The sequence below is a fragment of the Artemia sp. Qi Xiang Cuo genome, chromosome 2 (genome assembly GCF_049724085.1).
Source record: "Artemia sp. Qi Xiang Cuo chromosome 2, ASM4972408v1, whole genome shotgun sequence".
Lineage (NCBI taxonomy): Eukaryota > Metazoa > Arthropoda > Branchiopoda > Anostraca > Artemiidae > Artemia > Artemia sp. Qi Xiang Cuo.
Window position 1 is genome coordinate 5,902,014 of NC_142795.1, and position 27,912 is coordinate 5,929,925.

At 35.0% G+C, this 27,912-nt stretch overlaps 1 protein-coding gene across 4 annotated transcripts in view; it reads left to right on the plus strand.

Moving 5' to 3' along the window:
* Positions 1 to 27,651, plus strand: part of LOC148954841 (cholinephosphotransferase 1-like) — a 53,264-nt gene extending 25,613 nt beyond the window's left edge. Inside the window, exons 6-10 of one of the 4 annotated variants that reach the window (XM_089098869.1) lie at positions 901 to 1,026; positions 5,802 to 5,933; positions 12,370 to 12,525; positions 17,306 to 17,431; positions 22,736 to 27,651. In XM_089098869.1, the coding sequence (XP_088954995.1) occupies positions 901 to 1,026; positions 5,802 to 5,933; positions 12,370 to 12,525; positions 17,306 to 17,431; positions 22,736 to 22,879 (684 nt within the window). In that variant the 3' untranslated portion in view covers positions 22,880 to 27,651. Of the gene's footprint in view, positions 1 to 900; positions 1,027 to 2,933; positions 3,066 to 5,801; positions 5,934 to 12,369; positions 12,526 to 17,305; positions 17,432 to 22,735 lie in introns of all 4 variants that reach the window. The other 3 variants (XM_089098889.1, XM_089098881.1, XM_089098874.1) reach the window with 3 other exon arrangements.
* The last annotated feature ends 261 nt before the right edge of the window (positions 27,652 to 27,912 follow it).

The following is a 27,912-nucleotide window of genomic DNA, read 5'->3' on the forward strand; positions in this document are numbered from 1 at the left end:
TGTATTTTCAAAATTTAGGGCGGGGGGGGGGAATCTTCATTGCCTCTTAAGGAGTAAATTTGTTGATTGTTTAAATAATTAAAAAAGGAAGAAAAATTTGCAAGAATTAACTGTATAGCTGTTTATAATGCGGCCTCTTTTAAAGAGACACCTTATACTGTACAGCCGAGTGATATAGTAAAATCAAGCTCAGCTACTAGGCTATTTGGTGACACAAGATTTATAATGTAAGTGAAGTATTGGTAAATTCATTTATGAATTTATCATCTCTAAGACTAGAATATATAAACATCTGATATTTTCATAATATAACAGGAAAGTCTAGACAAGACTTTGTAGCTCTGTGTAGAAATGACTTTTGAGGGTTTAAATAGAAAAAGAGAAATCCGTAAGAATTAATTGTGTTGCTAATGAAGTGTTTAGGTAATTAATTCCGAAAGAACTAATTGTTTTCAGCCTCTGTAAAGGGACGCCAGATACTATACGGCAGAGTGACACAAGTTAATCAAGCTCCTCCACTGTTTGATTATATAGAACCAATTAAGTTAAGCGTTGATAAGTGGGTTTAATGTCATGCCGTGTCTAAGACGAAAAGTTTATCATAAACTTCCACAGTTCAACGGACAAATCAAGATAAGACTGAGAAGCTGTAATTTTTTTTAGTATTAAAAAAACTTAAAATTTAATTGTGTAGCGGAATAATTTTGCTACATTTGGCATGTAAAATTAGGCCTGGGAGTCTCTGAGCTAGATAAGTAAATAAGCGTCCATAATTTCAGCTAGTGGATGTAGATCCAGCATAGCGTAATAGTTTATTTTTGCAAAAACGTGCACGATACACTCTTTGGTTTGAACACGATCATAAAGAAATGTTAAAAATGATCTAATTATGTCCTTTAGGTATTTTCAGTGCCATTAGCTATATTGCTGGTTATTTGTTGCCAGTTGCCAGCATTGGCCAGTTTCTCATCTCTAGCAAGCTATGTATGTAATGGAGGCGTTGGTAAAAACGGATCCACAGTGGCAGTAAGTGGCTCGATAATCAAGCCTCGTGGACTGGTGGCGGTGTATCTGTCACTGCTTATGATAATATTTTTATCAAACTTGGGTTGTCCTGTCTGTTTGAAAATTTTGCATCTTTTCATTCTGTCTCGTTTTTAATTGTGTTTCCCGTTTTGGGAGATAAAATATTACAGTGAAAAATAACAAAAATGCTATGAACAATGCTTGATTAATTTATTTTAACAAAACCGGATTATACTGCCATGATAGGCGAAAGAGGTGTACGTTTCCTTTTCGTTTTTTTTTCGCGCAATATAAATGTCGGAAAATTTTGTGAACATTATTCTCGAATGCAGAAGTCCTTCCTCGGTTACGAATGATCCCAAATGACTAACTAAATAAGAGATTTGGAGTGGTAACAACTTCTGCTGATGCTTCATCGCGGCACCAAGCCACCTGACGCCAGTACAGCTGCAAACGTTTCTTCCTCGCCCTAACATATTTAGAACTTCGTTGCTTGTTCCTTCTCATTACGTTTCCACTTCCCTTAAATCTTTTCTTATGACCACTTTCCGCTCCATTCGAGCACGTCCTACATTTTATCTGGTCCCAGCTAGATTACTAAATAGCACAATTTTCGGCAATTTATTCTTTGTCCGTAAGCATGACCTAACCAATCTTGATCTTTTTTTTTTTTTTTTACTAAAATTCTGATTACCTGAAACCCGATATTTAGCTTAACACGGTGGTCTCTGGCTCTAAAACTCCAGTGCTCAAATTGCTTGAAACCTGATAAATTATGATGCAATAACTAAACATTTCAAACCCAATTAAAAAGTCAAATTAAAACGAAGACACATAGAAGGGGAAGCAGCTATTAATTTACAAAAAGTGAATAGCTTTTTGAATCTACAAGATTCATAGATATACCCAAGTTTGACCTTTGGAGAAGGGAGGGAATCAGAGGATTTTTTTCAAATGGTGGCGAAGTGAAGCGAAATAGCAACTTTTAAGTTCAAATGTTTGAAATCTCTCTGGGGGGACTTTTTGGATTGATCTTAAGAAGGTAAAAGTCCACGGGTATGACTCCAGTTGCCCTACTTTTAGAGTTTTTTAAGACTGCTCAGTTAAATAAACTATTGTTCGTCAGGTATACACAAAACATATACAAAAAAAACATCCAAAAACATGTAAAATATATACATACAATGTAAATTTTTTGCAATAATATTGTAATTTTGACATGCTCAACAAATCTTCAAGCTGCAAAATGTAAAACGTGTATTACTCTGCAACTCGACTGTCCTCTGCCAAACATAGTGTTCTGCACAGAATTTGATTTTGAGTTAAGAATGGATCTCCTCTCGTCTCCATACGGCGAATTCAATTGCGCAGTCATCATTGTTTCTATCTACTGTTCTTTCTGAGATACGGACTATAATCTCCTTATAAATTTCACAGTTAAATTTTGCTAAAACCACTTTCACCGGTTTTCCGCAATTAGAAGCTAGTATAGACTAACTAGATTCTCAAAGCCTTGTACCAACATCCAGCTGAAAATATTTTGCAAGAACAGGAAGGAAAAGGGTTTTGGAAAACCTTTTGACAGAATTCTGATGCTCATGTATTTCTCCTGCTCCAAAAAATGACTATTTTGTGATTTTCTCGAAAACTTGAAAATGCATATGCTAAATTTTGGCAGAGGACAGCAGAACTGTGATTTAAAGTTCACAGTTGCCATAACACTTTACGAAGCCTTGGAACTGGAGGTCTAGGTATTTTTGCCTGTTTCCAGTCTACATTGAAATTTTTTAAGCTTCACTTTTGCTTTTGTTTTCTCTTGTCTAAGGGCCAAGAATTTAATTTCAATTATATACTGCAAAGATCTATTTTTATTGTTGTTATTTTAGTTATTCCTTTATTTGCTTCAGGTGCCATACTTGGATCTCAACCTCAAAGTATTTTGTGAAATACTGATAATGGGGTTATCTCTAAACTGTTTCCTTGGTTACCTTCCCTCCATACTTGCTAGAGGAGCCGGCAAAAATGGGTCCACGGTTGCTGTAAGTGAACCAGTTTTTATAAATAGCTGCAATTCGATGCTTTCTCGGGCGCTTAGCATGTTATTTTCTTTAATTTTGAAGTCTCCATCTTATAGCCCGTGGGCTGGGTCTTCTCCGAAATCCAGATAGAAGCAGATTGTGAGTTCTAATCCTGGTCAAAACTCTTCATTCAGAACTCACCAATCGCTTATTTGGAAGTTGACCAGAAAATATACTCTTTAAGTGTGCGAAAAACGTGGAGAGTCGCTTAATGCTGAAGTGAATATGTCCAGAAAAGCGAATTTTGATATCCCAAAGCTAAGTGACTAAATGCTATCCCTTATTTTTGGGTATATCTATGTGGCACCAGAATAAACTGCCAAATTGGAATCAGAAAAAAGATAGATGGATAAGTAGCGACGAAGCCATCATGTGAAACAAGAAGTTAGGTGGACCAAGGACTTTCGCTGAAGACAGTGATTAAAATAAACCTAAGCGAAAAAGAAGAAAAAACTAATAAAAAATCAAACTCACGATCAATTACATCGGTACTCGCATAAAATTTGTCTCATTATAGACAAGACTTCGCCTCTTCTACAATTAAGGTAAGTTCAGTTCGAGTCTGAAAGCTGTCCACACTTTTTAAAGCCTTTCGAATATACAGTGAAGGAAATCGATTATCACCAGATTTGCACCCATTTCTGTATATGTTTAAGATTGATGTTTAAAGTGCAGTAATATTTTACACCAAATTCTCTTCAGTTTACATTTTATAATTTGCTGTGTTAGAATTTGAATTTGTTTCCACTATGGCTGAACTTCCTGTCCCTCTCGCTGCCTTTCGATTCTTCGAGGATACATTTAGGCTCCTCTAGAAGCCCAGAGCCGTCATTTGACACATTTGTCAGGCCAACTTGGTCCATAATGTGTAGGTAGAAGGCTGAAAATATTTAACCCATACAAAGTCAAGTTGATTAAGTTATCTGTTTCTACGAAAAGAAATGACGCATTTTCAATTCACTTTGCGACTACTGAAATATTTATACAAATGCCTGAATTATAACTGCATGAATGCAGTGAGAAATATCGAGTTTCAATCTTGCCGGAAAATCTACTATGAGAATGACCAAGCACGGACTTGGGTCGCTGTACGATTGAACCCTTCATGTGGACGTTTCTCGAAAGTGACAACAACAGCACTTACGAGGGTTCCCTGGAAAAGGATCCTTTTCGAAGTAAATACAAGAATGAAGGGCGCATTTTTTCCATCATTTTTATTTTAAAACTAAACACTTAAACTACAATTCAACATGGTTCTTATGGTCAAGTTTCAATACTTAGAAATTTGTTCATGAAACGTAAATAATTCTGTTTTTGTGTTTTTACCCCTTGATAGATCACCCTTGAAGTGATCAGTAAGAACTTCTGGGGATCTTCTTGAACTTCTGGGGATCTTCTTGAACTTCTGGGGAAAAAGAAAGGAGCATGCACAACAGTTATACTACCCATGATAAGATGGACGTCTACCCATTCAGTGATCAGTAAGATCACTTCTGGGGAAAAAGCAAGGAGGAGACGCAATAGTTATACACCCATAATAAAATGTGATTTTCCTTGATACTTAAGGTGGGGAGGAGCTTTAAGTCCCTACTTTAGTAAAATGGAATTTTTAACGGTGTATTTTCTATTCTATTTGTCATTTTTAAGGTTTTAATTTTTTTGTATTGTCAAAATTTTTTTTCATTAATTGCGAATTATTATTTGTTAAATAGGAATAAGTTTTATCATTTCTGATTCAAAGTCCGTTGCAAAATGTTTCTCAATAGGCAGTTCCTTATAAGATGCGCCTTTAAGATCCCGTCTCCATGCCAAAAAAGTGGTGTAAGTCACAGGCATTCAAAATTTTTCCTCGGAGTTTTTAGATATATTTATCATCTGTTATAAAAAGAGAAGAATTCAGCTAAGTTAGACGTCACAAATTAATAAAACATTCGGTTTTGGTTTCTCTTTTTATGTTCGTCAGGTCCTTGGCTCATTTTTTTTTTTTTTTGGCCCGCCACTTTGACATATCTGTAAAGCATCAAGCATGTGTCAAGAACTCTTATATTCGCCTTCCCTTAAATTTACAAAGTAACTTAGGCGATTAGATTTCTGGTGATAGTTTCGGGACCAATACCCAAAATCCTAAACTTGACCTAGTTTCTGGGCACTTCCTATTCACATTATTAAATTAAATTTGGTTTATTCTTGTTATTGACCCCCCCCCTCCTAAAAAAATAATTTTTCCACGCGTGCTTGAGTCTTTGTATTCCACCCGCCAGTTCGACCTCCCTTTAGGCCTAGCAATTTGGTGGCCAACCGCTATAGTTGATGCATTATACCCTCCACATGTCCATTACTTAAGATCTCTAAAATACAGACTAGTGCTAGGGCGAAAAACGGGGATGGCTGCAGTTGGGGCATCAAAGGGCAATGCTGTAGTATGCGGTAGGTGAGTCCTTCGGGTGAATTTTTTTTTAACAATTAAAATAAAACACACGTGCATTTCTTCTCTTTCTTCTCTAGATATTAAGGATTGAGCACGTGCCATAAGCCTACAAATACAACAGATAGATTAAGTTAGAAAACATTTTACACTAAACGTATTCAGAATTGAAAATTATTCTGCATGATAAGAAACGTGGCTACTGTTTGAGGCTTTAGTTTGTTTTGTAATGTTTGCTAAGGATGTGTTGACTCTGTTTGCTTTTGCCTTAGCTATCCGATGGTGTTTTTCCGCTGCGTCTGATTGGAAGTGCAATAACTCATCTAATTTATCTGCATGTTGGGATCTCACAGCTTTCTGTAATTCTAACCGGAGGAGTCGGTAAAAATGGATCTACCATCGCTGTAAGTATTTTACCTCTTAAGTGACTATCAATAATTCATGGGGCCCAAGCCTCAAAGGCTCTTCTTATAGCATGATAAGTTATCTTATAGGATTAATCTCTTTTAATATTATATATAATGGAATGTTCTTGTCATTGTTATTTTTTTTAGAATCTTGTATTCCACTAAATAGAAAATAGAAAACTAAAAGAAATGTGCATCAAAAGCTTGATAAAATTTACGCTTTAGTATACAACCGAAAAGTATGACTTCAAGGGAGGGGGAGGGCAGGAAAAGGTTGAATGCAGTCCAGTAATTATTACGAAATCTCCGCAGTGTTAAGCCACCTTATACTGGTATACTCGTGAGCGCTCCATTGTTTTCCCTTATTCGAAGCTTCTTCTCTGCCCACCTGCTATGGCAGTGATTTTGATAGCCAAATCTAGCGTGTCCTGTCTTTTTTCGTTCTTTTTTTATCACCTTATAGTGATTAATAGATTTTTTTTTTTTTTTTTTTTTTTTGTAAAAATGCTTAATAAAACTTATCTAGTTATACCGCCCCTGTCTGTCTGCAGGACAAGCCCAAGACACCTAACTCCCTCTTTCGTGGTAGATAGACTAAGTAGGGTCGAACCACTCCGTTCATAAATAGCAGCGTTTGGCACCTAATCTCAAAGCTCGATCCCTAAGGCAGCCATAAGTAATTTTTCTCGAAAACATCTAGCCTATATTCAAGGCCGTATGCAGGGAGGAGGATAAGGAGTTTAAACCATCTCCCCGAAATGTTTGTCCGACTCGTAAAAACGTAAAAAAATGAATATAAACAAATTTTTTATGCTTTTTTTGAAAAAATAATTTTGTAACCTCACAGAGCTCATCAAAAAACTCATAGAGCTCATCAAGGTTTGCAAGTAAGAGTGGCCCTACCCTCTTTTTCGTCTCTCCAATTCTCTGAACGGATTAAGTATCGTTTTTGTTTAATTTGATAACAATATGTATTTTGAATTTTTTTTATTTGCCAGTTATCGACAAAAAAAAACAAAACATTATGTTCAAGATCACTGGAAAGAAGTAATGAAGGTAGATTGTTTGTTTAATATATAATGATATTGATTCCTGGAAATCAAAGCATTTTTGACAGAAAAATGAAAATGCTTCAAATATATTTTGGTTTCAGTCAAATAACGCTGTGGTCTTTAGAAGGTTCAAGGGGCGGTAGCTCTACTCCTGTTCATGGTAAATTTTGTTCGTTTGAAGTTTATTTTCGCAAAATGTGTGAACAATCCGTACAGCTCTTAGCTGATCGGGCAACCAAGACCAAATATGCCTGACTTTTCTGCTAAAACCTGTCTCTAAACAGTAAATAATTTATGTAATTAAGGGCCCCAGAGGCTATGTAGGAGATATCGACCCTAGAGGCATACTTATTAGACCTTACAATGTTTCTGAAAAATATGGTTATCTTGAAATTTTCGTCCAATATCATGAGGATTATGGGGGGTTGGGTAGCAGAAAAGGCCGCAGCAGGGAGGATGGTGGCCCTCCAATCCTTTTTGGCCCTTAAAAAGAGAATTATAATTTTTCAATTTCTAATAGAATAACCCTCTCAAGTTTTTACGACCTTGCGAGGCTTGGGGGGGGGGAAATTTCTCTTTTTCCCGGCACTTTTTTTGTTGGGTGGTAACCATTTTTCAACTCCAAGTTTTTTGTTGTTTTTTTTTTGGGGGGGGGGGGAAGAGCCGTCCCCAAAAATAATTGCTTTGCAAATTAGGCTTCTCTTGGCCCAAGGATCTGTGTTTAGAATTTTGAAACTGATCAGCGACATAAGAGTTTTTAATCCGTTTCTGGGTCCTCGTTACTTCCCCCTCCCCTTTCTTCTGCTTGAAATTTGTAATCTTTCTGACACAGAGAATGATCCCTGGGACTTTTGAGCCAATCGCGCGCATAAGGTAAAACAGACGCTCTTTTGTCAAACTTTGTAAACAGTTGGCAATGTGCAGTATTTCCGATCCTTAGCCCGGGTTGGTGGGGATCCTCTAGTCCTCAAAGGCATATTTACTGGAACTTTCGATTATTCTGAAAAAAATCGCTTTCAAATAATTGGATGGGATTATTAGATGTATTAAGGGATGATGAGGTGGACGGGTAGCAAAAAGGGCACGGGAGGGAGGCTGGTTACCATGGGCGCCCATATGGGGGGGGGGGCAGGGGGGCTCCCGCCCCCTCCCCCTGGCTGAATGATGCTGCATTATTTTTATATTTTTGTTCTGAGATTTCTATTATATAGCATTAAAAGTGCCAATTAGATGAGGTTTGCCCCCCCCTGGAATTCAGCTTATGGGCGCCCATGCTGGTTACCCTACAATTACTTTTGACTCTTGAAAGGGACACTGGAAATTTCAGTTTTTAGTTGAATGAGTTCCCTCCTGAGTTTATATATCCCCCCCCTTTCTGTAGGAAGTAGCTTCAAAAAGATAAATTGTAGGCAAAGGGCTCTTTACTTTCGCAGTATTATTGCGCTGCTGTGTCTGATGGCAAAAGCTGAACAAACATTTAACCGAAGAATGCAGAAGAACAGGAACTATGTCAAACACAATAATTCAGGAAATAATATGCAAAAAGAAAATGATAGTTAAGTTGACTTTCTGTTTTTTTAAAATAGACAGTATTACACAAAAATTGAAGTTTAAGCATCCTCCAGTCTTTGTTTTTTTAGAAATATTTCTAAGCTTTGAACTAACTACTAAATTTTTGAGCATCGTAGGGTATTCAGTTTTTGGTTTAGAAAACAAATGTTACAAAAAAAGTGTTCAAACTTTTGATGGCTTCATTTCTCAGTTTGAATCAGAGTGAAGGGAAATATCCTATAAGCAATCCTTAGTTTTAAATCCTCATATTAAAACTAATTCTCTAGAGACTTTTATTTTAGAGTTGATACTTGAGAGAACCCCAATTTAGCTCCCTGCAGTTTTTTATTTACGACACAAAGTGGCACATGAATACTCTGATACTCTCCGTCAGTGCATCATTGAGTAGCCTATAGCTATGGACCTTAGAGCTTCTGTGGACATCCGTACTTAAATTAGCCCTAAAGAAAAAACACTGACAGGCTAAAGTTCGGTATATTAAATGCCCAATCAAGATCAGGCTTAAGATAGACTACACATCCTGCTAGGATTTTTAGGGCCTATATCTGAACTGGTCTGAGCTCTGAGTACTTGTTCTTCCCTTTTCGAAACAAAATCTATAAGGGACCATTATTAGCCCTCTCTTGCAAATCTCGCGGAGTATACCGGCTTATTGTCTAAACGGGGGTGCATTAGACACCGCTGAATCGAATCTCCCGGTATCTAAACCAGCTCAGGTCTGCGCTTGCAAGAGTGTCCGAAGTTACTTTGACTGCTTTCAGTGGCTGCAACCAGGTTTTCATGGTCTCATACTTCTCAAGGGTTCCATCCATTTCTAAACTTATCTCTTTAAGGTGACTTTACATATTGGAAAGTTGCGTATATTTCTTGTATGGTACTGAAAAGTGTTGTTTCACTTGAACTTGAGTCAGAGCGTCCAACTGTGAGAGCTGAAGTGGAGATACATAGTCTGTTTCTTCAAAGACTATCTGAAAATCTTCTGCCAAGGTTCGTTTCTTCAAGCCATTTGTTTCTACTTTCAAGTAGAAATTTCTGTTAAAACAGGCCAGCAAGTTGACAGCACTTTCAACTCCAAGTTTTCATAAATGAACTGGACCAGAGCCAAGTCAAAACTCAAGCGCCTGTGACTTAACTTCATAGTTTTATCAATGGAAAATGGGTGTTCACTTCGCCTCACTGCTAATTGTTTGTGGTTCCTTGTCACAAGGGATTGATTTCTGCTGTTGTGGGTCCTTGAATTGCATAGAGATTATGCATTGACGTCTCCAAATAATCAAACAAGAAGAAGAAGAGGAAGTTTCTATAGAAATTTATTCCCAGAATGAAGCTCATTATTTTGAAGATTTGTATAACTTTTGTCACTCGGTTTTGGAATTTAAGGAGGGGGGTCATCCCGATTAGGCATCTTTCACCTTTTTTTTTATATTAATCTTTTGATATTATCCTTAATCAGATTGATGGGATCGCTTTTTCAGAATAAGATGTCTTCAGCAAAGTAGTTCAGTTTAGGAACTACATAATCTTCTGAAAATCCTCGTTGAACTGGTAAATCAATAATAGCGTAAATATCGATACTTAAATAGTCAGTTTAGAGTGAATTGAATTTTTGACATATGAAACTTGCCTGGACATGAGACTATCTACATATATAGACATGCAACAATTCCTCGCTGCATAAAGCCTCCTGCGGCTAAAACAGCTGCACGAATCTGTGTTAGTTTCTTGATATATAAATATCACAGCGGCTGCCAGTCCTTGAGCGCCTTGCAACAAACTTTTAATGGGTTACATTAAAAAGATTGTTACTTTAAAAAGATTACTTAAAAAGATTAAAAAAAGAGCGTTTTAATAATAGTTCCCGAAGTTTCTAGGCACACCTTCATCCACTGCGCTATCTTTTTTTTTTTTTTTTTTTTTTTTTTTTTTTTTTTTTTTTATCGGGACAGTTGTACAAGGGAAAATAAAATACTGATTAAACTTTAAAAGGCGTAATTGGAAAACAAGCACATGCAAAATAAATCCAATCATTCACAATCTATGGTTAATTAACTTGTCTTTAAGTTTTCTTATTGTTTTTTTATTCATTGCTAATGAGTGACTTTCTAAGCATCTAGTGGCAAGCTAGTTTATTTGATAATGCAGGTGCCAAATGGTCTAAAATTTGACCTATTAATAGTATGTTTAATTGTGATGTCTTATTTCACGTGTAATACGACACACATTTTTATTATGTTGAAATGAGAAAATGTGATTTCACTTGACGACTTCATTTTAAATTTAAGGTTGAATAGATCTGATATCATTTAATTCAAGGTCGTGAATTTAGTAACCTAGATCAAATCATAAAATTCAAAGATGTAGTTTATGAAATGAGATAACTTAAATCTGATATCCGTTAGATCCTGTAACTTGGCTTTTTACAGCCCTTAGTAACAGTTATAGAAAAAGTTAAATTAATCAAATAGGCAAAAAAGAATGCTATAATATACGAAGGTTTTCCGAACTCAGTCTTTCGTTCCTTCTTTCCTTCTGTTTGTATCGTCTATCTCTCGCTCTATCTCTTTGCCATCTATCTCTCTCACTTCCTTTCTCTCTCTCTCTTTGGCTCCTTATCTTTGTTATAGCATGTTGAAATAAAACAAGGAAAAATTAAGATTGAATTAGCCAGCAAAAAGAGGACCTATGCCTAGAAAAAGTGTTGGGACAGGGGGACGTCTGGGCATACTTTCTTTTGTGAACAAAAAAAAAATGTGGCTATTGAGGTTATTTTTAGATTTTTTTTTGTGCATTCGTCAACAATAATCATGGCAACTTTATAAAATACTGAGGCAGAGGGGCTTCCGGAGAAGTCATATTTCGAATATCCTTTATCCATCAAGCTCTCAGGAGTAGATGTAGGGCCCTGAAAGAGTACCGCTCTTGAAAGATTGAGTGTGTGTAATTAAACCCCCTGTTTAACCTAACCGCGTTCAACTCATACCTGAAACCTTGTTCAATTTAACTCCCGTTTAAATGCATTCTACAATTCAAAACCTTCATGCAATTCAACCTCCGTTCAACTTAATTCTCGCGTAACTCAACACCCATTCAACTTCGACCCCCTGTTTGAATCAACCAATGGCATATGAATAAGTCTGAACTAACGCTGATTAGAAACTCAAACTTGCTTCGATGGTTCAGTTGCATGGGAACTGAAAGATTGTATTAAGAATGATGGATGGCGGGAAGTTTGATTGACCTGATGCTAGAACGTGACTTTTCGAGAAGCCAATCTACATTGCTGCTGCCAAGATACTTTTAAGATTTGTTTTGACAACGGATTTTTGCAGAGGTTTCTTTTGCTGGATCAGTTAATGATACTCAATAGTAAAACTTTTTTCAAATGGACTTTTTACGACTGTAAATGCAACTTCTTTCTGCTTAAAATGTGGCCAGGTTTAAAAAAAAAAAAAAAAAGGTGTTGGGCTTAAATGAAGACTTTTTGATGCACAAAAAGCCAGTGGTGGAAGTTTTGCTAGTTCAACTATACTTTAACTAATCGTTTTTAATATTTCTTGCTAGAAACCAGCTTTGCTCTGTAAATTGTCGTGCGAAGATTTTGTATTCTAATTTTACTTACGTTGAAAAATTGCAATATAGTCACTTAATAGATGTACTGATTAGTCTGCAGAATTGACATTTCGTAAGCCATTAAGTTAGTTTGCCTGGTAGTTTTTGTATCTTCAAATTTAAAAATATCATCTATATTTTTCTTCTAGGACCAATTTCAGACCCTGTTTTTATGCTCTAATATTATTTGTTTTATCTAGGGCACAAGCGTTCTCTCACCTGCCATACCCATATGCATGGTCCTTGTTCCTGCCTATGTCATTGCTGGGAAATCCCCGGAGCTGTATGAAAGCCATGCTGCCTTGTATGTTTTAGCTTTTGGACTCGTTGCAGCTAAAGTTACTAATAAACTTGTGGTAAGAGTTACATTCAACTTTTTTTTATCACTGCTATTATGTCGATACAGCTATGTGTAGTCATTGTATATTCCCGTAATGGTGTGTGCTGTACCCTTTTGGAAGTACCATTCCCTTTAGGAAGGGCATGGAAATACCTTACCCTTAGGGATCCATTTCTTCACATGGTCGGTAAGGACATTCTTTCACAGGGTGGCTTGTAGGTAAACTATCCTAACGGCATCCACATATAACACACATACCCTCACATACCTTTAGTTTTTGTGGTATTGCCTTGGCGTGACGAGAGCCAATGAGTAAGTGTTCTAGGTGTAAAAGTTTAAGAGCGTAAAATTTTCAAAACTAAAAAACAAAAGCACACTTTATATTTCTTTTTTCTGCTCTTTGTCGCAGAATAAAGCTGGGTTTTCTGTTCTTTTTCTGCTCTTTGTTTAAGAAACCATATACCAACTACTTTTTCAAATAAAAATGATTCCATTTTCTCTTAGTAACACATAGTAGCATTATAGACTGTAAGATTCACATTCTATATCTGTTTAAGCTAGAGTTGGTAGCTTGATTCTCTTTGTTGAAAATGGTACCACGAGGTATGATTATTATCTGAAGATTTATCTCATCTCAGAATGGTCTTAATCCTAAAAAGATTTCAAATACAGTTCAAGGGAATTACCTGTATTGTTTAGTAATGTATCTGTTGTTTTTAACATTTTAAGCTAATATTTGAATTAGATTTGCACATATAATAAATTGCCACATCTCCACACTTCGTGAGCCCAAGGACATTAATGGAAAAATTTTGTTTGCAAAGGAGCCAGTGAGACAAGTGCACGAAGCGCGACACCTTGGTTTCTACCTGGATTGCAATCTTTCGTGGAAACGACATAGTGATGTTATTGCAACGAAAGTCGCACAAGGAGTTGGAGCAATTCGAAATTTTAAGAATTTTTTAACACCACAAATTTTATTACTTTTATATAATGCTTTAGTCCACCCATACACTTCATATGGATGTGTGTTGTGGTCAAGCAACTTTTATTCAAACTTCAAACGAGTACAAATTCTTCATAACAAAGCTATACGACTTATTGGTGGATACTTAGAAAAAGTCAATGCCACTGAGGCATGTTATAATAAACTTAAAGGTCGGGCAACTTCCTAACTACCAAGCAGGAATGTTCTCGTAATAATGTTGGAATTGTATTTCATGGTTTTTACAGAGAAAATAAATCACTTCATAGATATAGTACCCGCAATGCTGACAATCTAGTCACTGAATACAGAAGTTGAACTAGAGCAGGTTTTTCTGTCAGGTATATAGGTCCTAAGGTTTAGAATTCTCTTCCAGTTTGGTGGAGCACCTTGGTTTGTTTAAAAAAGAAAAATGAAAAATTTACTTTTGGGTCTTGGTTCATAGAGGATTTTTTTTATTATTTTTTTTTATGATTAGAGATTGGTCATAATTTGGTTGTTTATTTATTATTATTTATTTCCATTTTTTTTTTTTTTTTTTGTTTGTTAAGATATTTGTTTGTTAAGTGATTGTTATATATGTGGTCACCCAGTATCAAGTGCTTTTATTTCTTTCTTTGGGTAGCCACTTGGATTGATGTTATGTGTTATATCATTTTGTAATAAAATTGAATTGAATTGTAATGCCTCTATTAATACTGTTTTTTAGCATGTCTGTCCTGTCATTTTTAAGAGATATTTACTACCCTATACTTATTTATTCAATGAGCCTGGCATTGCTAAAGTAAAAGAAAGGTTTAAAATATAGCGCTCATATTTTTGCCACAATGAACGCTCGCACTCATTTGCTTTTTTCGACCCTTGCGATTCAGCTAAAATTAATTTTCCAAGGGAAAATGTGCTTAATGTTTCTTAGCTTACACCCGTCCAGTACAGAATCCAGAGCTATAGAAATATGCGAATCTACAGTCTTTCATAAGGAAGTCCTGTCCTCGGCCATTCCCCTTTTTTCCTTATGTTCTTTTAGGCTCTTTTATTGTATTAATATCTATTGTCTTTTTTTTATATTGTTGTGTACACTTAATGTTCGTTTTGTAGAATTTTGAAGATAGATTTTCATCATGTAAATTTTGACTGTTTCAGATTTTTAAGATTGTTATATTCAGTATAAAATACAAGTGAATAGATCTTCCATCGCCATTTTTAGCGCGTAATGCATCCATACATGTTTCATCGGAATTTATTTAACCGACACTTCCCCTTCCTCATTGGATGATATTCAATACTGATTGTTAATTTTCCGTTTTTTTTTTTCGTTTTTTTTCAGCGACTTTTCTTAGTGTTGCGAACCTCTTGATCTGTTTTAGTTTGTTCATTTTTTTACCTTAAAGTATATTTTTGACTATTAAGTGAAAATTCAGCATTCAGTTGTGATTAACGCCAACTTAAAAATCAATTTTATCTTGTCCCAAATTCGTAAAAAATATATGCCAATGCTGCTGTAAAAGATAACTAAACTATGCCATAATTATTGAGCCGTTGCTGGAATATGGGAGCAGGCAAATAAGGTGGAGAATGGAGGGTTGGCTCTAAGACATATGTGAACCAGATGGCTGTTTAGGATGACACGATGTAAGTGGTGCAAAAATTTGAGGTAGAAACTTTTATTTTGTAAGAATCAAAATTATTTTTGTCCTAATCAACTTGCGCAACTTACAAAGTCTAATATTTTATTGAATTTGGTGGAAGCTTGCTCAAGAAATTTAATTAACGTGTTGACGATTTGACCCGGCAACCCCCTTAGAATAGCCTTGTTTTAAGGAATTATCCCTAATAATATATTTTTGGCTACATCTTCAGAGTAATAGAGAGAAGAGATGGCACAGGACTTAATAATCCAAACAGGTGGTTCTTATCTCCATTTCATGGCCCTTCAGCCAGGAAGTGTAAAAGGAGGCTGGAGACCAACCATCCTGTGCTTTCGCACACCCTTCCTGTTTACCTACCATAGATTTCTCCAGGTACTCATTTAGAGCGGGGTCGACTCTGGCTGAGCTTACACAGTCACACCACTGACCTCTGCCCTAAGTCAAATAATTGGCGACATTGGCTAAGACCGTTGAAAACTTAAGAGTAAATAAGAAAACTTAAAAGTAGTGGTATACCAAAGTAAGGGTAATTTTACGCCATTCTAAACACAACTGTCTGTTCCCCAGGATGTTAATAAGTGGAAACAGATCAGAATGTCACGAAGGGTAACAAGTTTAATGTACTTTTTGTCCGTTTTCGTTCAAGATTGTAAAGCAACTTTCCTATTCTAAAATACGTGTAAATGGCTTATTATTTGCAATTTTTCTAAAATATTTGTTTTCCTTTTTTGAAGCTTAAGAATTCAATTGATCAGGAAATGCTAATTGAAACTTGTAAAATTCGATTATTTTATTTATTAAACAGATGCAAACAAAGGCATTACAAGAATATAGTTTTGATTGTAGTGAGCATGCATGTTGAAATTCTTACGCCGTGTGATTTCTACCCTATCAAAGCAAGGCTTTTGGATAAATTGAAATGGAATATGATAATTTATGTTCTTCATTCCGAAGAGTTCCAAGTTAAAACGGAATTTCTTGGTGACTTCAGGAGTTCAAAGCCAGTTCTGAAGGTCGTAAAAATGCCACTAGAGCTTCTGATTACCAATCCAATGTGCCCCCTCCAAAGTTTATATGATCACCCTTTCTATATTCCTCAAAGACATAATTTCCAGACCTACCAATTTTGTGTCGTACATTTAATAGACCTCCGTATGGGAATGTTGTTTTTATAGAAATATTCAGATAATCTTGTAAGGGATGTAATTTATGGAATACCATGACCGTCATAATATTGCACCAACTACCCTTTTTTTTTTACAAAACTCCCTCTGATTCTAATTCTTGATGGTAGTTCTTTAGGTGTTACTCGGCGGGATTGTTAAAAATTATTCATTGTGATTAAGAGGATAAGGGAAACAAGGAGATGTCTGGTAGAAAAATTTTCAGCTGGGATTAGATACTGGCTGGGGATTTACTATGCATCTAATCTTAAGCTAGGGGACATTATGGGAAAGGAAGAGTCCAACAGCTGACAAGGTGTACCCAAGAGTGGGGAAGGGATATGAAGGTACTGTGCCGTCGATGTCTGAGCCTGGACTCAGAGTGTTATTTACCCAGAATTATCACCCAGAGTGTATGGATCCTTCTCCCCCCCCCTCACAAGGGGGGGAGTATTTTGAAATTCTTCAACAGCTCCAGTTCTCAACTGTTCCTCCAGATCAGCTAGTTTTGGAGGTACTAACAAATTTTAACAGAACTCCGTATCAAACATCTTGTTTTTGATATTTCTAAGGTACGTGATTTTGGGAATTATTCAACTATCACAATGTTGTTTTTTCTAATTCTCCTTGCATTATAATACCTACCTGCTAATTCTTAGGTCTGTGTTATTTGAAGAAACCGTTAAAAATTACTCGTAGCTACCATGTTTTGACCAGGGGAGAGGGAGCGGATAGTTCTTTGAATTTTTTCAGGCGCTCGAATACGTAGTTGTGCCCCTGCTCTTTCCAAAATATTCCTATCCTCACTCACTCCTTTCCCTAAACCTTCCAAAATTAAATATACCAAGTAGACGTTACAGTTGCCTACTCGTTTATTAGAAATACAACCAAAACGATTCAATTCGGTTTTCGAGCCTGGATCTTCAAACCTGCGTTTTTCTTCTTTTTTTCTGAATTTGATTCACTTGAATTCTCTATTTAATGCACCTACATTTTTAGATTGCCCATATGTCCAAAAGTGAGCTGAACTACTTGGACTCGTCTATGATTGGACCCTTGTTTGTTTTCCTCAATCAGTATTTTGACAAATTCTTCCCAGAGTATTACGTTCTTTGGCTTTGTATGGTAAGTCTTTTCTGTTTTATTCTTCAGAAAAAGGGATTTATTTATGAATTTTTTTTTAAGATGTAAGAATACCACTTAGAAAAGAAACAAAAATAAGAGAACCAGCCTACTCCCTTTTGTATCTCTTATCTTGGAGTGCGATCTTGAAGTGGCCTTGATGCTTCCATCTCCCCCTCCTTTCTTATTGAGGTTTTATGGCCCTCAAGTTAAAGTGTGTTTCGGGTGTGCCTCCTATTTATGCTCACAAAATGATGAAATATATGAATAGAAATTTCTTATGAAATACCTATTAAGTTTATATCTAGCTAAGGGTATAAGGACGGGCAGTGTCCCTTAAAAAACTGTTTGTCCTTTTGAAAATAGTCAAAGAGGAGTGTTGGCTAAATTTTGGACCAAATCAGAGAAAATGGACCAACTTCGCTGGCCAGTTGCCCCCCCCCCCCTTATAGGAAAATCTTCGATTACTTCAATAACTTTGGAAAAGTTCTACTTTAACAACGACAGCAAATACCCCTAAAAAAACTGTTCTTTTCAATTACTGTTTAAATGAACTCAAAGCTTAGGAATATTTTGCTTAGAACAACAGAAAAACCTGATAAGGCGGTGGTGAGGGAAAATGCGGGTACATGCGGTATTTGAAAGCCTTCTGTCTACTACTTCCAATTTACTGTAATATCAGGAAGAAGAAATTTTTTAATAAGAACCCGGTTTTTTGTCCAAGGAGGAACAAACAACAAAAATTACCAAAATCTAAAATAATTAATCTGGATTCTTTTTAATTCTTTTTTGTTAAGATTGTCATGAATGGACTATATAATAACGTATAGTTAATCCTTTTTCGTGTGAAGCCTTTTTGTATACGTGTTATTACGTCATCGAGTGTCGAGATGACTGAACTGAACTATAATGATTTTTGGTGTGATTCATTTTGTTAGTTGTGATTTGTCTGTTTAAGAATAAAGAAGGGATTTTTCGTATTTGGATAGTTTATTGGAATAGGGAGAAATAGGGATAGGGAATAGGGAGTCGACAACAAATGACTAAAGTTTTCGCTTAAGTGACCTGTGTTATTGAAGTGAGGACAAGCATAGTCTAAAATGGGTGTATGAGGTAAAACAGTTTCAGTTGTAACGCTGAAAAAAACAAACAAATTGACGTCTTTAGATAAGAAAATATTTCTTACAATTCGCCTTTGAGTGGTGAATTACATGAGCACTAAAAGAGCACTACTTAACATGAGCACTACTTAACATGAGCACTACTTAACATGAGCACTACTTTACATGAGCACTACTCAACATGAGCACTAAAAGAGCGAACGGTATAGTGAAGGAGGACATAAAAAATCTCCTCAGGTGATTAAAGCGAAAGATGTTGATTTGAAGACTAAACAGTGCTTTGGTTTTAAAAATGTTTAATTATGGTCCCACGGAATTGGGAACTGATCGGGAATTTTCGTTAACATATTTCAGAAGAAATGACAGGTTGTTGTTGTACTTAGTTTCTCTTCAAACTCTGAAAGGACGACGTTTATCACTGATACAAACTAGCAACGCTGCAAACTGGTTCCCTCTGGGAGCGAGTTACGAGTTCAATTCATTCTGAGTCATTTTCTCGTGATTTCGTCAACTGCATAATGATGCAGTTAATCCGAACAAAACCCAAGATCAAGTTCATTATTTTCCTTTTATCATACTTTTGATTCTTCAATATAAACAACTTGTCAATAGTTACAGTTAAAAGACTGAAACACAATATTAGGTTTTCAGTTCTCTTGTAAGATTTTATTTTATGTATTTTACACTGTCACATTTTTATTATTACGTATTATATATTATTTTACCTAATTCTGTCTGTTTAACATAAAATACACATTTTTCAACCTCTCATGTTTTTTTTAGGGAGGGGTGTAAAACTGAAAAAAGTTCATTTATAGAGCAAAAAATAGACATATCCTTAGTTTGGTCTGATTTTAACACCTGTTGTGAATAACGGTCGTGGATTTAGACAGGCTTTACTGGTTAAAGGTTTACAGGTAGACAGGTTTAGACGGGAATTTTACTTAGGTTAAGTGGGTAGACATATAAAAACGAAACAATTTGGGAGCATGATTTTAAACTTAATTTCTTAGTTTAGAAATTAAATTAGTTTTAAAATAATTTTAAAATTTAGTAATATCATAGAGGAACATTGTTACTCAGAAGACAAATATCCTATCATCCAATGCAAGAAGACTCAGCCAGACTGTTTGTCTGTCCAAAATCCTTTCAAAAAGGTTCTGTTCTTTCGGTTTGACACGCAAACTGAATTTTTAGATATGTAAAACTTTCAACGGCGTCATACAAAAAAAGGAGAAGATCAGTGATGACTTATCTGTTTGGATACAAGGCCGTAACAAACAGTCTTTATGTAAAAGGGAGGTGCTGCTATAACCGAAACTTTTTTCGTAAAACCGAAAAAAGTTCATTTTTAGGATACAACCTCTTATGTCCCTGCTGTGTTTTATTGTCCATCTTTTGAATGAACTTCAAAACAGTTTTTTCGTTAAAGGATTTTTTTTATCCAGGGTTGGGGTCCTCTGAAAATTCCTGGAGCCATAGTGTGGCTTGATTGTAACGCTCGATTCAAGGCTATAGAGTCTGTACGAGTTGGTGTTACTTATAGAGCAAAGAATTCGTATACCCTTACGCGAATACCATTCGTACACCGTTATACGAATGCCATTCTTATAAAATATACCATTTAAACAGTTCGTGGTAACGAATTGTTAGTAAGGAGCGACACGGCTTAATAGTAACCGAAACTCTCAAAAACGGAATTTCAATATCAGTAGATACATCAAAAGAATCAGCTTATTATACTGGTTCCAAATATATAAGATTCATCAAGATTAGTTCTACACATCAAAAGTAACGCGCCTGAGAAAATTTGTCTGATTTTTGAATTGCGGGAAAAACACCCTCTAAAATTCAAGGAATCTTAATGAAAATCAAGCCATCATATTCAGCGTACCGAAGAACTCTCTTGTAGAAGTTTTAAGCCCCTATCTGCAAAAATGTGGAATTTTGCTATTTTTGCCAGAAGACAGATCATGGATGGGTGTTTTTTTTTTTTTCGTTTTTTTTTTTTTTTTTTTTTTTTTTTTTAAGGGGTGATCGTATTATAGAAGATCGGAAGAGGGTGCATTTGAACAGAAATTAAAAGGTCTAGTGCCTTTTTAAGATACAAAAAGCATTGGAGGGCAACTGGCCCCCCTCCCACGAAACATTTTTTCACCAAAGTTTTCTGATCAAAATTTTGAGATAGCCATTTTGTTCAGTATAGTTGAAAGAGCAAATAACTATGTCCTTAGGTGTAAAATAACCCCCCACAGTCCCTAGGGACAGGCCTGTAAGTCATTAAATTTGCCCATTCTTTACGTATAGTACTTGTTATTGGGAAATTATAGACTTGGGGGGGGGGGTAGTTGGGGTGATTTCTATAGGAAGAATATTTTTGGGGGAGGGCAATTTCTTGAGGGGGTGAATTTTTCAGGGGAAATGCTACACGGGTGGTGGGGGGGGGGACTTGACATAATTACTATACGAAATTCTTTTTAAATGTCTTACTCATTTTAATTGTCTTAATTCTTTTTAATTGTCTTACTCTCTATGACAAATTTTATATGTGGAGATGTCCGTGATGGTGGGTATATTTCATGTAGGGTGAGCCAGATTTGCCGGCATTATTTGACAAACGATCAGAAATTACATTTTTTTACAAATCTATTTTTTTTTTTTTACTGAAAGTAAGGATCAACATTAAAACTCGAAACGTACAGAAATTATTCTGTATATTAAGGGTTGCCCTCTCCTAAATACCTTGCTGTTTACACTAAAGTTTGACTGTTTGTCCCAATTTCTTAAGAACGGCTACTGAAACAGGGAAGCCGTTTAATTATAATAGGAAGCTTTTTTAAAAGTGCTAACACCTTTAGCGTACAGAGCAAGGTATTGAGGAGGGGCAACCCTTCATATACGGAATAAATCTGCCAAAATTGGTGAGCCAAATTCGAACCTGTATTAGTTGAAAAACGTTCAGAAATTGAATAAAAAAATATTTGTTTTTAACTGAAAGTAAGGAGTGACATTAAAACTTGAAACGAATAGAAATAAATCCGTATATGAAAGGCCTGTCCCCTCCTCAACGCCTCGCTCTTTATGCTAAAGTTTGACTTTGTCCCAACTCTACTTTTTTAGACAATAAAAACTAGAGCGTAAAGAGCGAGGCGTTGAGGAGGGGACAGCCCATTTCGTATACGGAATAATTTCTATTCGATTTAAGTTCTAATGTCGCTCCTTACTTTCAGTTAAAACCTTGTTTTTTTTTTATTTAATTTGTTAAAGAGTGTGGATGTTCACCTCTTTTCTTCTTAGAATGGTATTATTCTTCATTCTTTATTTACTTCATTTTTATTTTTACGTTCTCTTACTTTTTATTCTTGATCTATTTCTCTTAATTATTTCGATCCTTTTTTTTGCTTTATATCTTACATCGGTACTTACGTATTATATGGTACACACTCGAGAAGTGAAGTTAGGTTAATTCTACTGAAATATACAAAAAATACGATGAAAATACAGCACTTTAGTAAGAAAATTATGAAAACTACAATAAAGAATTATGGTAGGGGGCCGCACAGAACGCATTACATTGAATACCTAACCCAACCAAATACCCTCTCTATATATTAAATATTTAATAAAAATATACCTACAACGTGATTTCTACTCCTAAGCTAATTTTCTTTAAATACTGACAGGTTTAAACCGGTTATTGTCTGATCTATAGATCCAAATTATCGAGTGTGTACCATATAATATACAAGTACCCTTATATCTTTAATAAATATCATCTTACTTCTTTATTCCAGTTCAGTACTTTTCTGTCTATGATAATTCAGCCTCTTTTTAGTAAATACTATACATTTTGATAATATTACTCTTTTCTTCATAGAATGGTATTATTCTTACTTCTTTATTTGCTTCATTCGTATTTTTCATTCTTACTTATGTTATTCTTGCTCTAACTTATTTTCAGGTATTTTTACTTGTTTTTTATTCTTGGTCTTTTTCTCTGAATTATTTTTATCTTTTTTTTTACTTTATTTCTTATATCTTTAATAAATATTCTTACTTCCTTACTTCTAATTACTTCTAATATTCTCTTACTTTTTTTCAGTGTTTTCCTGTGTACGGTAATACAATCTCTTTTTTGTGTTTATAAAATTGAAAAAGGGTATTTTCTTAAACCATTTTCTTTCAGGTATGGGTCACATTCGATTTCATGCGATACTCAATGAAAGTTTGCTACGAGCTTTGTGACTATTTCAACATCTATTTGTTTAAAATTAAGTCCCCTGATATATCCAAGAATGGGTCAATGAAAAAGAATGGCCACGCCCATTAGCTGATTTCTAATGAAGAATCTCTAGTTATGATTGGTTTATGACACTGCCTCGCCAATTCTGTAAATGAGTTGTTCAGTCTCTTGTTGAAATGAATAGAACAAGTTTATTTGCTTAGTGGGAATTTGAAATAGGTAGGGTGAACATTGATTTGTATATAGTTTGATTAATGAGCTCGTACAATGAAGATAATTTCAGGTGCTTACTGCAAAAAAGGAACATGTGCAAAAGTTGAAATTACACAGCCGTGAGGATAAGCTCGGGAAAAACCAATAGTAGAATTATGTAACACTCATCAAAAAATAAATTGTAAAATAAGGGTGAAAATTAGGAAAAAATACAGAGAATAGAAAAAGAAATACTGGGTAGTGGATAGGCTGAAGAATACTGGGTAGTGGATAGGTTGAAGAACCAGCGAAGTTTTAAAATGAAAAACAAAAATTACAGACCAGTAAGACCAGCTATAATATAAAATCAAATGACTATATTAGTAATAAAGGGATAATAGCTTGAATAATAAATAGGACAATAACCTGTTTCTATAAGTAATTTAAAAATAAATTAGTATATCTTGAATATAGTATAGCCAATTTAGGTTAGAATATTCTATATAGACCATATAACATAGAATACAGTATAGCCAGTAACACCAACTAGAATATCGGTAAGTTAAATTACTATATCATATATTTCTAATGAAGGGTTAATAGCTGGAACAATAAATAAGACAACAATTCGTTCCTGTGGATAATTCAAAAATACATTATATTACTAATGAAGAAATAATAGCCGGAATAATAAATGGAACAATAATTTGTTCTTGTGGGTAATTCAAAAATAAATAGAGTATATCCTGAATAGTGTATATAGTATAGCCAGTAAGACCAACTGAAATATCATAAAATTAAATTACTTACTTATATTGGTAATGAAGAAATAATAGCGGGAATAATAAATAGGACAATAACTTGTTCTTTGGGTAATTCAAAATAAACATAGTATAGCCTGTAAGACCAACCAAAATATCATAAAATTAAGTTGCTATAACTTATATTAGTAATGAAGAAATATTAGCTGGGATAATAAATTGGATAATAACTTGTCCCTTTGGTCAATTCAAAAATGAATATAGTATACTCTGAACATTGAATGCCTAAGGCTATTATTGCTTATGTTGTATTTTATTAGGATTTGCCAGAGTAATGCAATTTTTAATTCCATATGTTTAGGACATGGTCCATTTCTGCAGTTTGCGACTGGAATTGGACTTAATTTAATTTTTTATGTAGTTTATAATGTAGTACAAAGTAGTTTATCAAAATCCTTAGTAGGACACTGTTTATTTTCCTAAATTTATTTTTGATGCATTTGTTTTACATCTGTTTCGGTACTGGTCCATTATATCCAACCCAGGTAAGAAGTCAAGTTTGGTTAACGCTAATGAAATAAAATAGGATGAAGATTTAATAGTTTAGAAACAAACTTGGGCTATATATTTGCACATTAGGGGGGGGGGGTGAAGCATAGCATATATTAAGTAGTAACCTAACCTAGGTACCTCCCCCCCTAAACCCCAAAAAATAACAGTTTAAATATTGTAAACGCAATAAGCAATCATGCTTTGCAATCCATTTATCTCTTGCAAATACCCGTTTGACGGGCTTCCATTATTATTTCATTGTACAGTCTATAGCGCTGTATTGGATATAATGCACCAGTACCGCTATTTCTAACATTCGTTCTATTCTGGAGTTTTTTCTCTTGAAATTCTGATGTTTTCTGAACTTAAAAAGTTTAGTGCTCTCTAAGCATTTACCATTTTCTAAGTCTCATTTAAAATTCCAGTATCACATATTCAAGAACGTGGTCGGTTTAACTTTGCAAAACAAGACTGTTTCCGTATGTCTAAACTAAAAACTATGGCGAAATGTTAGAGATTATGTGCCAGTTCAAGTTAAATTTTAATCTACACGGGTTCTATGTTTGTGAAAAAGAATAGTAAAAATAAAATAATAAATAATAAAAAACAAAGTAGAAGTAAGAACTGAAAATGCAGTGCCAATTATCATTCGTAAAGAGCATATGTATTGAAGTTAGGATGGGTCTGATAGGAAAATCATCCTTCCAATTTCCCTGATTCACCCTCACCAGAAACCATATTTTTATTGGAATCAGACCTCTCAGTCTAGGCTCCTTGTGGAGTTTTTGCCACCTTTTTTCCACCCTTCTGGTAGGCTCAGTGGATCTAAAACAAATCCATCGGTAGTCTTTATAATAAAGTTTGTAGAAGTGTAGCCTAAAAGCCTGGTTTCGCAATATACACCTTCCAGTGACTGTCAGTCGAAGTAGTTAAACATTCAAATTCTTTTTATTTCAGTGACATTCGCTTGTTTAGTCGTAAGTCGAATCTCCTTTGGTTTTTGAATCTCTTTTTTTTTTAGCCGAAAGATTAATTTTACATTATAATTATTGCAGTTCATTGTCTCGTTTGTTCTAACATAAATAATAAGGAATATTGCTTTAATGCCTATCTTCAGAACAGCTTGTGTCGTTTTGTTTTACTTCTTTCTTTTTTCATTGTAAATTCTTGTAAATATACCGTTTTAGTCCTTGTATAAGTTTTAATTAATTTGAAAAAATAAAAATACAAAGATGCCCCGTCCCCCCTATAAAATAGATTGAATAACAGCGCGTGTCTTAGTTGCAATTCTAAGTTCTTTTAGATGGAATAGAATGCTCTGTTCTGGTCTTTTTTTTTTATCATACTAAGCACCCAAGGCCGTATCCAGGGGAGGGGAGAGGGTTACCCTCCCCCGAAATTTTGCCTGTGTCGTAAAAGTGTAACAAAAATGCATATAAACAAATTTTGATGCGTTTTTAAAGTTTTCTTTTGTAAGCCCCCCTCCAAAAAAAACATTCTGGATGCGCCCTCGCAAGCACCTATTACCATTTAGAACCATTTATTTAGCTTAGAACATCAACAAAGCTTTTCAACTTGCCTCACAGAACGAGACACGAAATAAAAAAGATTTATACCTTTCGCTCCCGGATGACTGTTTATTCTTCTTTCAGTTGGATCTTCTCATCAGAAATAATTAAAGCTCTGTTTTTTTCTTAAAATATACTTTACTTTCTTTCTATTTTTTTTTACTTTCGATTCAGGTTTTTGCATAGCTGAATCTATTTCTCTTATATATTTAGACCTTACTTTATTTTTTAAATTCAAGTTTATTGTTGTTTCTAAAGCAGATGATTTGAATAGCTGGATCCTTGCGTTGCGTGTAGTAATAATATATTGGCCTGTGAGTGATGAGGAGACCAGTGGAGTAAGCTCCCTATGAAACGACTATTAACACGTGGTGTTTTTCGTTAAAAACGAAATTATCCTTTGTTTTTAACTATCGTTTTTATAATTATTAAACAATAGAAAAGCCTTTTCGCGTTGAAACATATGTGAGAGTACCTAAAAAGCGATCCCATATAGAAAGTGTGGCATCATGCAACATATAATTTATATTTTTCCATATTACATACCTAATTATCGTTTTTAAACACAAAGCTATGTATCGTTTTGGGAAAATTAAGTAACATCTTTGTTTGCCGTTCTGAGCCAAATGGACTGGCTGATGTCAAGATAACTGCTGTTCGTAATTAAAGCATCATTTGCGCCATCCTTTACAAAAAGAAGAGCCGTTTCCCAAAGGTGGAATTTTTTGAATCGTAAAAAAACTCCTTGGTTAAAAGCGTATGGCACAAGGGTGTATCCAGGCTTTTTGTTGGAGGGGGGGGGGCTACATAAAGAACATAAAAAATTATGTGTATTTTGTTATGTGTCTACGTGTTGGACCGAGATTATGGGGAGGGGTCAAACCCGGCGAACCTCTCCCCCCGGGGTAAGGTATATTTGTAATTGCTCGAACCGGAGTATATCTGAGGAGCAAACATTGAAAGCTATACTTGCGATTTGTTCCTAGATTTTCGTAAAAAGAAAGTCATTCTGCGGAATGTCCAAGAATGTATTTAAGGATTCTGACATGTTTCGACATAATAAAGAAAAAGTAGGAGAAATATAGTCATAAGAAGATTATACAGGTATGCAATATGAAAAAATATAAATTATCTGTTGCATGATGCCACACTTTCTATATGGGATCGCTTTTTAGGTACTCTCACATATGCTTCAACGCGAAAAGGCTTTTCTTGCGTTTAATAATTGTAAATTTGCCCTAATATCCGACTGAAGTAGTTCCGTATATATATATATTTTGCTTATCTTAATACCCTCTTCTTGTAATCTTTATATTTTGATGTGGATCTCTTCGTAGAAAAGGCTTGAGGCGAACCAGCGGATGCTGACCTTTGTAAAAGATTGCAAAATATTGAACATGTTATACATGATGTGACTTTAATACCTATTTTGACAGGCTGTTGTAAGTGTTCAAATACTTTAATATATTCTCAAAACAAGCCATCTAGAAAACCATTATAGTTTAAAAAAAATGTGCTTATCTGGCTTGATGTGAAGGCTGATATCAGACAGATACATTGCATTTTGGTAAGTTGCCTTGTCATTCTAACGATCCATCATAGTGGCGTTGGTATTGCAGTAAATGCTATAAAAGTTACTTCTGTAATATCCCACTGAGTTCTATAGGATTTCTTTTTTGTTGGTAAGTTTCTTAGGTTTTTTTTTTCTGTATTTCTGGGGATGTTTTTAGCTTAATTTATTTTGGGAAGTTGAATTATCGTTGTTAAAAGATGAATAAAACTGAAAATATTATTATGCTGACCTTTGATTTTTATTTAGTCATTGATAAAGGAAGAGTTTTAGCATTGCTTGAATTTTGTAGAACTCATGGTAACTATATAGTTGTTAAACTTTTCTTCTATTTGGAGGGATTCCGGTTCAATCCATACTGTGGCAACGATGAAACGTGTTAAGTACTGACCATGGTAGGATCATCTTTGTCTTTAAAAACTGAATTACTCACTTGCATTTCCTGCCAGGTGCTGCTCGGTGCCCCAACCAGAGCAG